We start from the raw sequence: 14,360 nt of genomic DNA on the forward strand, positions 1-14,360 counted from the left end.
CCTGCTGAAGTTGATGTCTTCATTTGTACCACACAACCCTTAAGATACCAGATTTATTAGTTGTATTGTTTTGAGAAGGCACTGAAAAGAGTTTCAGCCAGTGCTGTGTAGATAACACTGAAATGTTAAGTCTTCTGCCATAGTGCTGATATACTGAGGAATGAATTTGTGCTAAAGGGAAAAGTTATTTATTGGTTATAATTAAATAGCACATAATCTTGTCAAACACATTTCTGTTGAGTAATGAATTTCACAAAAGTAATTCAGGAAAAATACCTTGCACAGAACCTATGGCTCCTTAACATTCTGTCACATATACATTACAAAAATTGCAAACTACTGCAGCATGAACCTTTGTGTCTGATTCACGACTTTACAATTACACTTTATCTTCCAGAAATACTGCCCTGATGCTGTTACTTATGCAGTAGCTTTCCCACTGCCTGATAATCATGGAAGGGACTTCTCCTGTTTTCAGGATCGTTGTCTGCTCCTCTGCATGTACTAGAGCAAAATCAGTCAGTTGGAATAGTTGGGTGATTTTGCAGATACAAAGAAACCCTGAAACTTTCATCCCTTATGATAATAAAGGGGAGGTTTATTACCATGTGATCTTTTCAGCTGTCTCAGCAGAACAGAATATATTAGGGAAAAAATGGTTTTTCTTGTACGTGTGCCATTTTGTTATTTACAGAGATGCCATGCATTTGTTGTCATGAATTCTACAAATACGGAAGCAGAGTGAGAGGATCCTATGAAGTTATCCTCTCCATTTTGGTAAGCGGATGTGAATGGAATGTGTGGGAAAAGCTCTACTGCACACAGGCTCTTCTAAGTTAGAGCTCTGGTTAGTGAAACCCCATTTCCAATAGGAACTGCAGGAGGATGGTCTTCAAGGGCTGGCTGCCATGGAGCAGGTGTGTGTTCATAAAGGACATTCATTGATACAGAATTTATGGCCGAAAAGTACATTTTCATGATAGTTGTATTCTCTCAGAGGTCTCACTGATCTTGCTCCAAGATCATAGTGGTTCAGGATAATAGTGAAAGTCTGTTTGTGAACATGTGCAGATGAGTTCTGACTTTACTCTCTTTATTACAGATGATGAACCAGAACCTGCTGATGGAAAAATTATGTTCAGGAAACCAGCCAAACGTTCATCAGAGAAGTGTTTGGACTTCAATGTAAGCTCAAGTAAGAAGATGAAAGAAGCAAAGAAAACTAAGAGGGAAGCAACTACTTCTCAGAGTACAGCTAAGCAAGTCAAAAACAGCAGTCTTCTCTCATTTGATGATGAGGAAAATGATGATTAGGTGTTGTATTTTTTTACCTTTTACTTGCCCTTCTAGAGACCTAAATAACATTGAGGGCTTTCATAGAAATTGAAGCATGGTGTCTGAGTTTTCTCTTACTTTGTTATCGTCCAACTAGAGAAATATAGTATAAAATTAGCAAGAGCTAAGTCTTTGCAGTTAGTTGGAACTGTATGTCATGTCTTTATTTTAAAAGAGAATTTAACCATGTATGTAAAAGCTATTTGAGGTCACAATGAGTAGCAAGATATACCTGTATATATTCAGCTTATAGATTTTCAATCAATCCATTTTAAAATGCCCTCCATTACTAAAAAGTATTTCCTCTGTATTGAATAGCCTTAGTTGACAGTTGTGTAGTTTTTACCTGTTATTATTGACATTCAAGAGAGACACCTCATTGCTGTGGAACAGAGACTGAAGTTTTCTGTCTCATAGCTTAACTTTTGTTAAGGTTTGCACAACCTTTGCATTTGTGATTTGCAAGATCAGCTCTTTGCAGAGCCTTACCATAAATAAGGCTGCAGTTACTGAAGTCATGTAGTCTTGATCCTGTCTTTGGTGCATTCAGTCTGAGAAACATCAAATTAGTTTGAATTGGTTGTGATAGCAAGGTATAAAGATTTTGATTCTAGTTGATGGTATCAACTAATACAAAAGAAGCCTAAACCATTAGAGATTGTGCAATTTGGTTTTGACACTGATGGGCTCAGTGGTTTGGTGGTGTTTTGTTTTTTTTTTTTTAAATTATATTTGTTCCAGTTGGCTACTTATGTTTCATAATTATTTGGGATCTCAGCTTGTTTAAAAAAATGTATTTCATCTTTAAGTTGTGGAAAAGCATTAACTTAGTTTTCTTCAAGTAGGGGGGAAGTTGTAAACAGGGAATTTAAGTCAAGAAACACTAGCTGTTGTGTGTCTTGGTTTAAGACAGTTTCTGGGGCAGACACTCCAAAATGAGTTACTGCCCCTTTTAGTTGTAACTGCTCCCCTTTCACCAATAAGCAGAGATGAAAGCAAGAACATATAAGTGAAAAAATAACAGTTTATTAAGAAATGAATTAGCAACAGGCAGAATAACAGTAATCATCACTAGATACAAAGGTGCTGAATCCCATGGACTATCCAGGAACCAAGGAAACAAGGTAGCAGAGAAGTCCGTCCCCAAAAATGTTGGCCTTCATAAAAGACCACGTGGTCCAGGGGATAGAGACAAGCTGGTGGAGCAGCCCCTTCTCCTGACCATGTGGTGGAGAGAGAACAAAGGGGAAAAAAGCCCCACAGCATCTGACACTCTGTGATTATAAAAGTCCCTGCTGAAACTCTGATTATAAAAGTCCCTCTTCCCCCAAAAAACAACCAATGAGGAACAAGGACAAAACAAAAGGAAACCTGGACTCCAAAACCAATCAAATGCTGCTGATCCGTTTGCTCCACATCACCCAACAGGGTCTCTCTCCCGGCAGCGGCAGCAGCTCCATCAGCAGTGGCAGCTGGAACTGGTCAGCAGCTGGAACTCGTGGAGGGACTTGGCCTCTTCCTCAGCAGAAGATGACAGGCAGATGGCTGGGGCAACCTGGACTCTGTGCCCTCCTGCTTCAACTGAGTGCTGCTGGTGGGCTGGAGTGACTGTATGGAGCAGGAGCTGTTCTGTTTTTCCCACTGTGGTGCCATGGCTGGCCATCCTGGGTGACAACAATGAAAGAGAAAGGAAAGAAAAAAGGTCTGAAGAAAACGTCCTTGCTGGCCCAGAGACCAAAACAAAGGGGAGCTTCTGCCTTGCGCTGCCTCAGCTTCTCAGTAGCTAGCAGAACGAAAGAGAGGCCTGTGTGAGTGTTGTCCTACTTTTAAAGGGATCCTGGCACCTCCTGCCTCCACGAACCTGGAGCAAGACCCTCAGGTTCTGCTTCTGACCCCCAGGTCTTAAAGGGAGAGTAACAATCTTGGCAGGTGGACGTAGAAAGAAAGTGACCATTTCAGCACCTTTTCTGTAACAGGATGTGCTGAAATTCAAAACGACACTGAGAGGTGATGGGATTTGGGAGAACACGGTGGTGGAAATGTGACTAGTGACTTTGAAATTATTTGGATGTATGGTGTGTTCTGTAACCATATGAAACCAGTTCTGCTGTGTGACAGAACAGTCAAAATTATTTGGCCTGTAAAGCTTCGTTGAGGAGCAAATTTCAAGTTGCTGTGTGAAACAGCTGGTTTTAGTTTGTTCATCTGGTATTAAACAATAAATGATGTTTTCTTTTAAGTGGATCAAAGATATTTTAATAAAAATTTCAGTACATGAAATGAGATTTTTTTTGCTGCCTGATACTGGAGCCTCCTGTACCTGTTGCCTATCTCTCTACATACCAGCTTCCTGCAGCATAACATCAGATGCAAGTCTGCACACTGTTTCACACCTTTTGTGTGAGTCTATGTTACCCTGAGTTTGAAAATGAATAGATCTGTTGTCCTTTCAGAAAATTGAAACCAGACCTGTAAATGGGTATTAAAGTCTTGTTGCACTGGTCTCAGAATAGTGAGAGAGGTACTGTGTGGCAACCTGATTATTCCCATGAGGACATGCTACATTTGTAGATACATAATTTGTCTGTATTCTCTATATATAAAAGAAGAACAAATTTAAAGAAGTACAAAACCAAAGGTTCCCAGGGCTTAGTATTTCCATTTATTTTGTATGCTTAAAACTTCTTTGAATCCATTAAATACACACACATATGTGTATGTGTGTATATATATATACACATACACAGCCATGACTGATCTTGTAGCTTTCCAGCATACAAAAGGAATATTTGGGCATATGTCAACAATGGAGTAAAAACTCTGACTTGCTGAGACTCATCTAAAAGAATGAATTAACCATTGGCTGCTTACTTAAAAGTTTTCTGGTTCTGTTCATCAGCACAGAAATATGTTTGCTTACATTTTTCTTGCACAACCTGGAAGCTCTTGACTTGAGCCGTGAGGCTGTTTAGGAGACATGGCTATCAAGATAAGTGCTTGCCAAGGACCAGAGGGAATTTGGTTTTACCTTAAAATTAGAGAAACCCTCACAAATATGCAGTTGATCTGGTCTGTTCAAAATAAGAGTGGGATCTTGTTTGAATCTGGTTAGTAATTGCATTTAAACAAAAGTTACCATTTTTAGTGAAAGACGGGAGACTGAAGTCCAGTAAAAGGAGGGTTACCTTGAAGTATCGAGTGCAGTACTTTTGCTTAATCGTGCTTCTTGCCCTACAACTTTATGATAGATGTTTGGAATGCAAATCAATTGATTGTGTTTACTTGGAAATAATAAATTAAAAGGTGTGTTGTTCTTCAGGCAACACAGCAGGGAAAAGAAAGGTGGATATGGAAACCCAGCTTCTTTCCTTTATTCTGACTGATTTATAGTGCTCTGACCAGGAGGAGACTTCTGTATTCATTGTATTTCACTCCCAGTTCACCTAACAATAACTGATTGAATAGAGTTATTAAGAGGTGTGAGTGATGCTCAAAAGCATTTTAATTAGGTAGTCATGTGAAAAGTCAGTGTTTTTACTATGACACACCAGGAAAATCACACACACTTATCAACTCCCTATGAAACCTGTGACTAAAGAGAACAATTACTTGTTCATTTAGGAAAGAAAGGTAAAACTCTTAAGCAATCACCTGTCTTAATGGGCCATAGGAAGATAATCACAACTTTCTTATAAAGGGGAAGCCAAAGTTAAGCACGTGGAACATGAGGCTAGGACAGAAAAGGATAATTTTCCTGGGTTTTCCTTCTCTTGCTCTTCCTTGCCTCCCTTCCTAGTCTTTTAACCCCTCCAGCAGTAGAGAATGTATATGCATTTATTTTCTCATGGAGTTTGCCCAGTTAAATGTGAGAGAAGTGCTGGAGGAGCAAGGTGAGAGTAGCTGAGGCTTGTTAGTCAGTACAGGAATCTTGGTCAGATGTGGCCTGTTACCTCGTATGGGAATCTTATACAGTTTTTATTAACAAAGTACTTGAAATTTCCCAGTTCATTAAGACTAGAACATTTATTGATGGTGTTAGCTGAGCAGTGAGGTGCAACAAATCTGGTGAACTGTAGTAGCATTGCAGCAATAGATGCTGTTGTATTTCTGAAATAAATGAAATTTGTTGTACTGCAAATGTTCATTTCATTGGCCTAAAGAGGAAGGGGTGAGTCAGAATTCTATTCTGATAATTCTATTCTGATTTTTTTGTCCAGCGCTTTCCCAAGAAATATCATTTGCAGGATCAAAAGCTGTGTTTTGCAGACACTGAGCACAAGAAGCCTGTATTTAGCAGTTTTAATTACACATTTTTTAAGTTTCATCACAGGACTTAATGTCCTTTTTTACAGTGCTTCAGTATATAATCCTGTTAGGAAGCAGCAATGTCATCATTTCAGCTGATTGTTTCCCTTATGGTGTGATGTATTAACTAAGTAATGCTTCACTTGGCTGTGCAGAGCCAACTGCATTCTCAAGGACATCAGGCTTGCCTGCAGATGAGTCATTACCTTTTGTGCAGCACAAGAGGTATGATGTGCAGTCTCAGCAAGTGTTTGTCCATTGAAGTTGGTTAATAACCTATAGGCCTCTCCTGTGGCAAGAAGCCATAAATCAATTCTTTGTGCATTCAGCAAACAGAAAGGCTGGTGTATCAGCTGCCTCTTCAGTATCATCCCTTTATTCCCATTCCTAGGGCAAGGTACTAATCTGCAAAGACATGTTTCATGTTGTAGACCTTCCCTTCTACCCCACTTCCTTGAGAGCATTTCACAGGCAGCAGCCACAAAGATAGCCATTAAAACCAGGGGAGACACACCACAGGGTTTTATGCGACTGCAACCTCCTGTAGACTTCCTCAAGATTTTGAGAACCTATAAAATCTCAGAGCCAGCCTCTGGGAATTCACTTCCTCCTGGAGAAAATGAATGGGACCAGTCAGGAAAATTACACAAGATTGAATTTTACTGTTATTTACCTCTCTGTTAACATATTTTTTGTTGAAGGTAAAGCAACAGCTGGTAAAAGCAGTTCTTTCCCTCTTATCAGGACAAGTGGCTTTGGTGCCATTCCAATCCATATGGCAAAGAATTCCTTTTCCTTGACTCCAGTGGCAGTCCTCAGTGCCATGCCTGATTAGTTGAGGCCATGGGCAAGAGGGAGCTAGCTTGTAAGAGGCAGAAGTTATTAGAGGTAGGTGTTGTCAAGCCTCTGTAGGATAACGGTGATCACTGCACACTTTTAGTTTTGATATCATGAAAGAGTTGTTCCCTTAGGGACAGCACAGTAACAACGAACTTTAAAAGAGCAGATTATAAAACTCTGAGGAAAATGGTTAACAGCAGGCTGAAGGGCAAAGAGAAGTACTTAAAAACCATAGAGATCTGCCTGGAGGCTATTTAAGAACATTGTATTAGAGGCACAGATGGTTTGTATACCTCTGAGCAAAAACAGCCTACGAGGAAGGATGAAACTCACAGGGTTACGTGGGAGAAAAGCGTGAGTATAGAGAGGTTGAAACACATCCCTTAAAGATGACGACTGTCTGAATGACAGACTAGGGAATGCTACCAGTAGAGTGGAGAGAGCTGGAAAGTCAGGGCTGAGGAAAAGATTATAGCAGCTGCTGACTTTGGATCCCCATGATGAAACACTGAAAAGAATGAGTCTTATAAAGTCCAGATCAATCTGCCTCTGAAGACGGGGCTAGTCCAGAGGAGACTTAACCAGAAAAAGCAGCTTACTTTTAATCTGAGTTAGCTAGCACAAGCCAAAATCTTAATAAATCAGTCTGCATTTTTAATATGTTACCAGGCCAAATTTAAGAGTAAAGGAGTACATTCAATCATAGTTATGGACTTTATTTTCTTTATTTTCACCTTGTGTTATATACAGTTCCAAAAATGCTTTCAGTCTTTGCTGAAGAAGGTAAGAGATTTAAAAAAGAAACCGAACAGTCATAAAACCTCTGATTTTAGTAAAAGAAAAATCCCTACATAAAACCCTAGTAAAAGAAAAAGCCCTACCTGTTCTGATACAGCTTTGGGCTGAGAGAGGGACTATCTGATAAGGATGAAGTGAGGTTTGCACAGTATTTTCACGCCGATGGGTAATTGGACAGATGCAGAATTTTATTGTTGTATATCAGAACAAGAATACACTGATTATAAATTAGGCAGGGAACATCTCAAGTATCACAAACCTGATGATGTGTGCAAAAAGAGTCCCTGTGAAATCATTGAAAGCTATTTTCTGGTTTAAAACCAAGGAAAAGCAGGGCAAGGTTAGAACAACTTAGTTTTGCAATAAAACCTTGATGCACACAGTTTCACTGGGACTAGAGCCCTGGCATCTAGGCTGTTTTATTCTGCCCTGTTAAATTGAAACAAACAGTTCAGCTGCCTGAGTCCCTTCTTTTCTCCTCTGACATGCCAACTATCTTGAGAGAAGAGATTAAGCATTGTTCTGATGAGTGCCCCAGCAGCAGCAGCAGCAGCAGCAGCAGCAGCAGCTTTATAATTTAAGGGCTACATAAAATTTATGGAGCACTGAGAAGAGCTTAAATCAGTTTTATGATTTTCATAAATTATTTCAGGCAGATGAAGTTTGTGCAAAAAGCCAGTGATGTTTGAGCTGTTTATCCAGTGGACAACAACACTGAAAACAGAGATTTTCAAAGTCACTTGTGGGAATTATGTATCTGAGTTTGATGGAAATTAGAAGACTTCTTCCTTTGAGCTACTTAGTATTCCAATATAAAATTTTAATCATTCCAAATTGCTTAAAATACTTGGTAAAAATCAAAATTAGAGGAGGGTCAAATTCAGAGCAATTTTGAAATTTCATTTAAATGCTTCATATGCTTTTAAACAGTGTATGGGTAACCTGTAATTCTACTTCAAGTGACAAACCAATGTGGCACTTGCAGAGTTAAGCCTTTTCTTACGACAGTGTATTTTTGGGTTGTTGTTTAGGCCTCCTTTACTGAAGAACCTTGTTCTGTCTGCTTCACAGTGTATCTGCAAATTTCTCCAGCTGCTAAAGAGAAGGATCTGCCTGTAGAGCAGAAAGAGAAACTGTAGCTGGTTCCTTTAGCACATTTTAAGATTATATAATAGGACAAATATAATTCCATACATTACAGATATGAATAGAGATTGAACTTCCCTTCTGGACAAGTAACTAGAAACCTGATAGGATGCAATTCCCATTTAATCCTAATTTGGGTATTATTGGTGAATGAAAGCCTTCCACTCCCTGGGCATTATGGTCATCAGGATACAGGTAGGTTGGAGGCCTTTCATCTGATTGGGACACCTCTGAACTATAATGTTTCATATATAATTTTCCATATTTTAAGCTGCTCCAATTCCTCTACACTGACAGCCTTGTGTTTCAGATTATTTCACACAGAATATACTAAACATGGTACTAAAGGGAAGATCCATTGCTGAATTCCTCTACACTGGATGGGCAACTTGGGATAAATTATTTACTGATACTACGTCATTGCTCTAAGTGAAATGACACTGGTAGATATGTGAGCTTGCTACTAAACCTGAACAAGGTAGTCTGAGGTGAGTGGGTTTAAATTCAGAGAATTTAAGTGTGGGATACTCCAGGATCTTGCCACTGAATTCCTATAGCCAACAATATACATAGATAATGGGAGCTTCTTACTCAGAGGTCATTATTCTGCAGGAGGGGATTTGTGAGTGCTGTGAATTAAGCACTGAACACAGGCCGTGGTGTGAGGAAAGCTAATGCAATTTCAGCTCTATAAATTAATGTGTCATGGAGAAGAAATGTGAAATAATCTTACTCTAATTATTCTCTGCTTCAGACCTTAGCTGGAGTGATGTGTCTACTGTTGTGCACTATACTTCAAAAAAGAAAGATACTGTCCAATTGGAAATTCCAACAGAAAGTAGTGGTATTGATCAGGAGTCTAGAAAACATGAACTGAAAGACTGAAAGAAGTGGGTAGTACATCTAGAGAAAGGAGATGCAGGGAAAGGAATAGGAATGTGATACCACTGTTCAGACATATAAAGCTTGCTGCAAAGAGGGAAGTTGTAAATTGTTCTCTGTGTCCACTGGGAATACAGAAAGAACTAATGGATTTAAATTGTAGCCAAGGAGATTTAAGGAAGACATTAGGACAGGCTTTCCATCTGTAACAGTAGTGAAATATTGAAACAGATTGCCTGGGGAGGTTGTGGGATCATCATTGCCAGACATTTTCAAGAACAGGTTAGACAAACTTCTGTCAGGAATGATTTGGGTATAATTGATCCTGCCTTAGGGCAGAGGGCTGGACCAGATGACCTTGCAAGGTCCCTTCCAGCCCTACTTTCTGTGGTTCTCTCATTAGGAAGGCTGATGTCATACTCCTAGGACCTCACCATTCCTTTCAAAAGCAAAAACAAGCTATAGCGATGGCAAGAGTCAGATTTAAACTGACAGTATCTGGGAAAATGTAGCAGCTTAAGGTTGATATCCCACCCTTAATTACTAACACTTGAATATATGCAATGCAAATGGACTTGTTCAACAGCTAAATACTTGTGGGTTACACTACTATGAGTTTTTAGTGACCATACTATCATCTTTTTAATAGCATGAGAATTTGTTTCTTGTAATGTGCGTTAATCCTATATATTGCAACTTTGTTTTTGTCACTTGAGTAAGTAGCAGGCAGTGCTATTCAGCATCTAAGATGTTCCAGGTGGGTCACTCTCATTCCACATGCCATGACACATTTGGCCATATCCTATGTTTCCACTCACTCACTCACTCCCTCCCTCAAAGCTCATTCCTCTGCTCCAATTTATCATGACGCTAATGCTCAGCTTCATTATGTGGCTGTATTTAAATAAGCTAATGCCACTGTTAATGTGCTTGTTATCCTTCTTTCCATCCTCAGACACTGGATATCCCTCCTGCTGCTTTCTGCTCACGTGTTCTTTTATTCCTGTTGATAAATTCCATTTTCATCTCTTTTGCTGCTTTCCCTTCAAGATGTGCTTGCGTTACAAACTGCAGTTCAGCAGTTTAGCAGTTGGATTGCATCCAAATATTACCAAATGCCACATCTTTTAATATCAGTCAGAGCAGCTTGAATTTTCTTCCTTGGAGTGCTGTAAAAGACACACTGACATGTTTTCTGTGCAAATGCCAAAAAAAAAAAAAAAAAAAAGCTTAACAAAAGATGGAGGGGTGTGAAGCAAACTGAAAAGTCTGCATTCCCAGGATTTTCTATTTTCCCTGATTTCTGGATTTAGTTTGTGACCCAGCTGCTGATCTATGAAACTCTGTGGAACTATGCCAGTTTCTAGCAGCCAAGAATTTGTTGCTGTCACTTTTGTGACTGGTAGTACCTTCGTGTTCAGCTAAATAACCATATGTGTTTTTATCCCCAAAGGCCATGCCTGGCCATTGATGATCACAGTATTGCCAAGCCCTTGGATTCTAAAAAATTCCTTGTCAAACCATGAAGTAGTATGTATACATGTGTGTGTGACATAGATATATAGATATATATATAAGCATATACTATATATTTGAGTTTGAATTTGGCATTTCAGCATTCATGGCTTTTGAGTTTTTCTCTACAGCTATATGGAGATTAAAAACTGAAGTAAAAATAAAAACCAGAATAAAGCTGGGCTTTTTGCATACTCACATAATGCTTCCAGAAGCTGAGATGTGAAAAAATTCAGCTTGTACCATGAAATATAACTGGATATTTGGCCATTAAATTGTTTTACTGCATCCTTCAGAGAGAAAGATGCTATCAGTTGTTTTTCCTAGTGGTGAAATGCTTGTCAGGATGCTTTAAGACACCCACTACTGTATGTATCTTTGATATTTCCTTGTTACCGATGATCATATGCACTGTAGCTGTGGGTACCGCATGTGGTTTGTCCTAGAGGACTTCCCTTGACTGCCTTGAGCTTTGGATCAGAGTCCAGAGTAACTTTTGCCATGTTTGTTCATCTCTTTGGCTCAAGACTTGTCCTTCACATGTTTTGGAGGTAGATGGACAAACAACACAGATACTCCTGGTGCATCCAGGTCACATGGCTATGTTCCTGTCCTTGTTGTGCATTCTATGTGTGTATTCCCCAGCTTCTGCTGTGGTTGTATATGTGGGGGATAAAGTGCACGTCCAGGTCAGTGCTCCAGAACCTATGTGCCCCCAGAGTTTCAACTTGAGGTGTATTGGCTCAGCAAAGGCTTTTGTCTGAGAGCAGATTTCCCCCACATCACTTGCTTCTACTTCATGCTTTGCATTGCTCAAAACACTCCTTTTCTCTTCCCTGTGGGTACAGTCTGTGGCAAGGGATGAATTGACCCTGAAGTGCAGTTTCACTCATTTTGCCCACTAGATAATACTGAAATTGAGAGGAAGGTAAATCTTGTTATTTAGACACAGCAACTGTGATCCTTTCCTGCTCCTTTCAGATGTTTCCTGTGCAACAGTGCTTCTTAATGTCTTGTTTTTCCATATTGGCACTTTTTGGTGGCAACGTATTTGAATTGTGAGTGCCCCAATATATTTTTTCATGTACCTCTTGGGCTGTTTGCTCTTTAGTTCTTCTAACCTCCTACAGCTCCCCAGCACGGAGGCTAACAATCTGCCTTGCGAGGAGTGAAGAGGCCTGTTCACTGCACCTCCTGAGCAGAACCAGTGTGAGGGAGCATTTGCAATGTGAGGCTGCTTCTCTAACTCACCAATCTAAGGTGTTTACATCCTGCTGTATATCTGCAAACCTCCTGTGTTGCCCTCTTTGCCCTCAGCTTTGGGTTAGCACAGACAGAGGCCAAACATGCCTGTGAGTTGCACACTACCAATTTCCCCAACTGCTCTGCACCTCTAGGGAGTTTGCAGAGTCCATGGTGGCTGCAACACCAGCTGAATTTGGGGTTTGAGTGAGTTAAAGACTTTTATGTGTGGATGCAAGCTTATTTAAGGCACCTTTCAGTGCTTAAGAGCCTGTGTAGGTTCTAATAAAGAAATGCTTTTGTCTCAGATGTTGACTTCAGTGCAGTCATTCAGTACCACATGCACAAGTACATACCCATGAATCTTGTTGAACTGTGAGGTTCAGAAAGCCAGTTTCTTGGAGGTGCATCACGAGTTTGCGTGGCGCCTACCCTAGGGGAGCCCTAATCTGAGCCACAGACTCTGGGGTGCTACTTTAGTACAAAAATATAATAGCAATTTGTAAATGAATCAGGGAGATTTTAAAATCAATTTTCTTCAGCAAACAGTGATTATTGAAATGGTTGCAGTTATCGCTGAGGACTGAACATATAAAGTGCTTCAAGATAGAGAATTGGATTCTCTAAACATATAATTCTTTTATCAATAATTCTTATGAGCAGTCTTCTTTCTACCCTCTCCCTTTTGCCAAAACTCTCCTCTCTATTATGTACTGAGCTCATTTGCCTCCCGGAGAGCTGTGGATTTGTTGGTATACAAATTAATTTTGTTATTGACTGGAATGAACATTTGGAGGATAAGAATGCCATTGCTATTCATACCTAAAGGTAATCAATACCGGTACAGAGGAATAAATATTTTCTAACCAAGTAAGCATCCTCTCCAGCCTTATTTCATTTTTCTAAACCCCACAAGACTGTATCCTGTGAACAAAGCAGTGAGGGGCAACAGCATTTACATCTTGTTACTAAAGGAGGATCAGGAGAAACTTCTCTGCTGGTCTTGGCTCTTCCCATACTCCACCTCATCAGTCACTCACTCATAACAGCCTCTGTTTACTCTTTGACTGCAATGGTGATAATTATTTGTCCGTTGTTGAGCTTTTGACGGGATACCCCTCCTTCTTGGACCAGGGTAAAAGAGCAGAGGAGGCTGCTGTTCTGCTAAGTTATTTATTTCATTGTCTCACAGCTTTCTTGAAGGCAGAGTTTGAAGGGGGTTACATGATAAAGCCAAACAGCAGCAGCAACAGCAGGCAAAACCAGCTTCTTCTATATGTTCTATATGCTCCATATATTTTTTCTTACTGAAGTGTGGATTATATTTGTTAACTGACCAGTAAGATTAACACACGATTCTAGTTTTCCTTTTCTTAACCTATCCTGGTCTAATTCTAACAGTCGTAAGTCTTACACAAGTGTTACATAGGTATTACACAGATTTGAGTATACAGTTTCTATCAGCTCTTATTGTTTATGTGAACACTCTATCGAAAAAATGTGAACAGTATAGTTGTATCTATATTTTGTCTAAAGTAAAGAATTCTGTGAAAAGGTAACACTGCTGCTGCAAGAACTGTGTTTAAGGTCTCTGCTACAGCTTTTTAATTTTTAAGGCACTTAGCATATATTTCTACTAAAGTTAAAAATCTATATTTCTATTTCACTTCGGTGTGGCTTCATGTATCTCTAGCTTGTCTAAAGGTTTTAATTCAATCCCTGTGCTTTGGCTTCCCTCTGGGCCTGAGTCTAGAGGAGCTTTCGCTCCAACAGTCCATCATCAGTTTATTACTCCAACACAGTGAACACAGTGGAGAAAAAAGAAATCCCTTCTTGAAGAGCCTTGATGTCTCCTTGGGAATGGCAGACAGTAGTCTGCAACTACAGTGTTTAAGAGAGAGAATGTAATGGGATACTACGATGATGTGGTGTCATTTGCTTCAGCCTGGGGTCTGTTCTGCAGAACGAGTATTATTAGCATGTAAAAAGCAAAGGAAAGGGGAAAGAATAGCAAAAAGTGGAGGAGTTTGCCCTGTTCCTGGCCTTTTCCACTGTCCAGTTCCAGCTGCTCCTGACCAATCATTGGTGCCGTTTGGGGTGTTTCAGGTTTTCCTTGCCCAGAGACACCCAGGATTTGCGTTCGCTTGTAGCCAGATTCTGCCTTCATTTAAGCCTGAAATGAGTCGGGGGCGAACAGAGCGTCAGAGACGGATTTTGCAAACCCTTCCCGAGGGTTCGCCAAGGCCATGCCACGTTGCGAGGCAGGAGGCCGCACAGCCGCCCCGGGCGAGCCCGCT

At 40.1% G+C, this 14,360-nt stretch overlaps 1 protein-coding gene across 1 annotated transcript in view; it reads left to right on the top strand.

Annotated features, from left to right (window-relative positions):
• Positions 1 to 3,620, top strand: part of KIAA1143 (KIAA1143 ortholog) — a 12,614-nt gene extending 8,994 nt beyond the window's left edge. The window contains exon 3 of the mRNA XM_017734600.1: positions 1,103 to 3,620. Within this exon, the coding sequence (XP_017590089.1) occupies positions 1,103 to 1,314 (212 nt within the window). The 3' untranslated portion in view covers positions 1,315 to 3,620. The remainder of the gene's footprint in view (positions 1 to 1,102) is intronic.
• The last annotated feature ends 10,740 nt before the right edge of the window (positions 3,621 to 14,360 follow it).

This window comes from Corvus brachyrhynchos, unplaced genomic scaffold (assembly GCF_000691975.1).
Source record: "Corvus brachyrhynchos isolate BGI_N302 unplaced genomic scaffold, ASM69197v1 scaffold94, whole genome shotgun sequence".
In the NCBI taxonomy this organism is placed as follows: Eukaryota; Metazoa; Chordata; class Aves; order Passeriformes; family Corvidae; genus Corvus; species Corvus brachyrhynchos.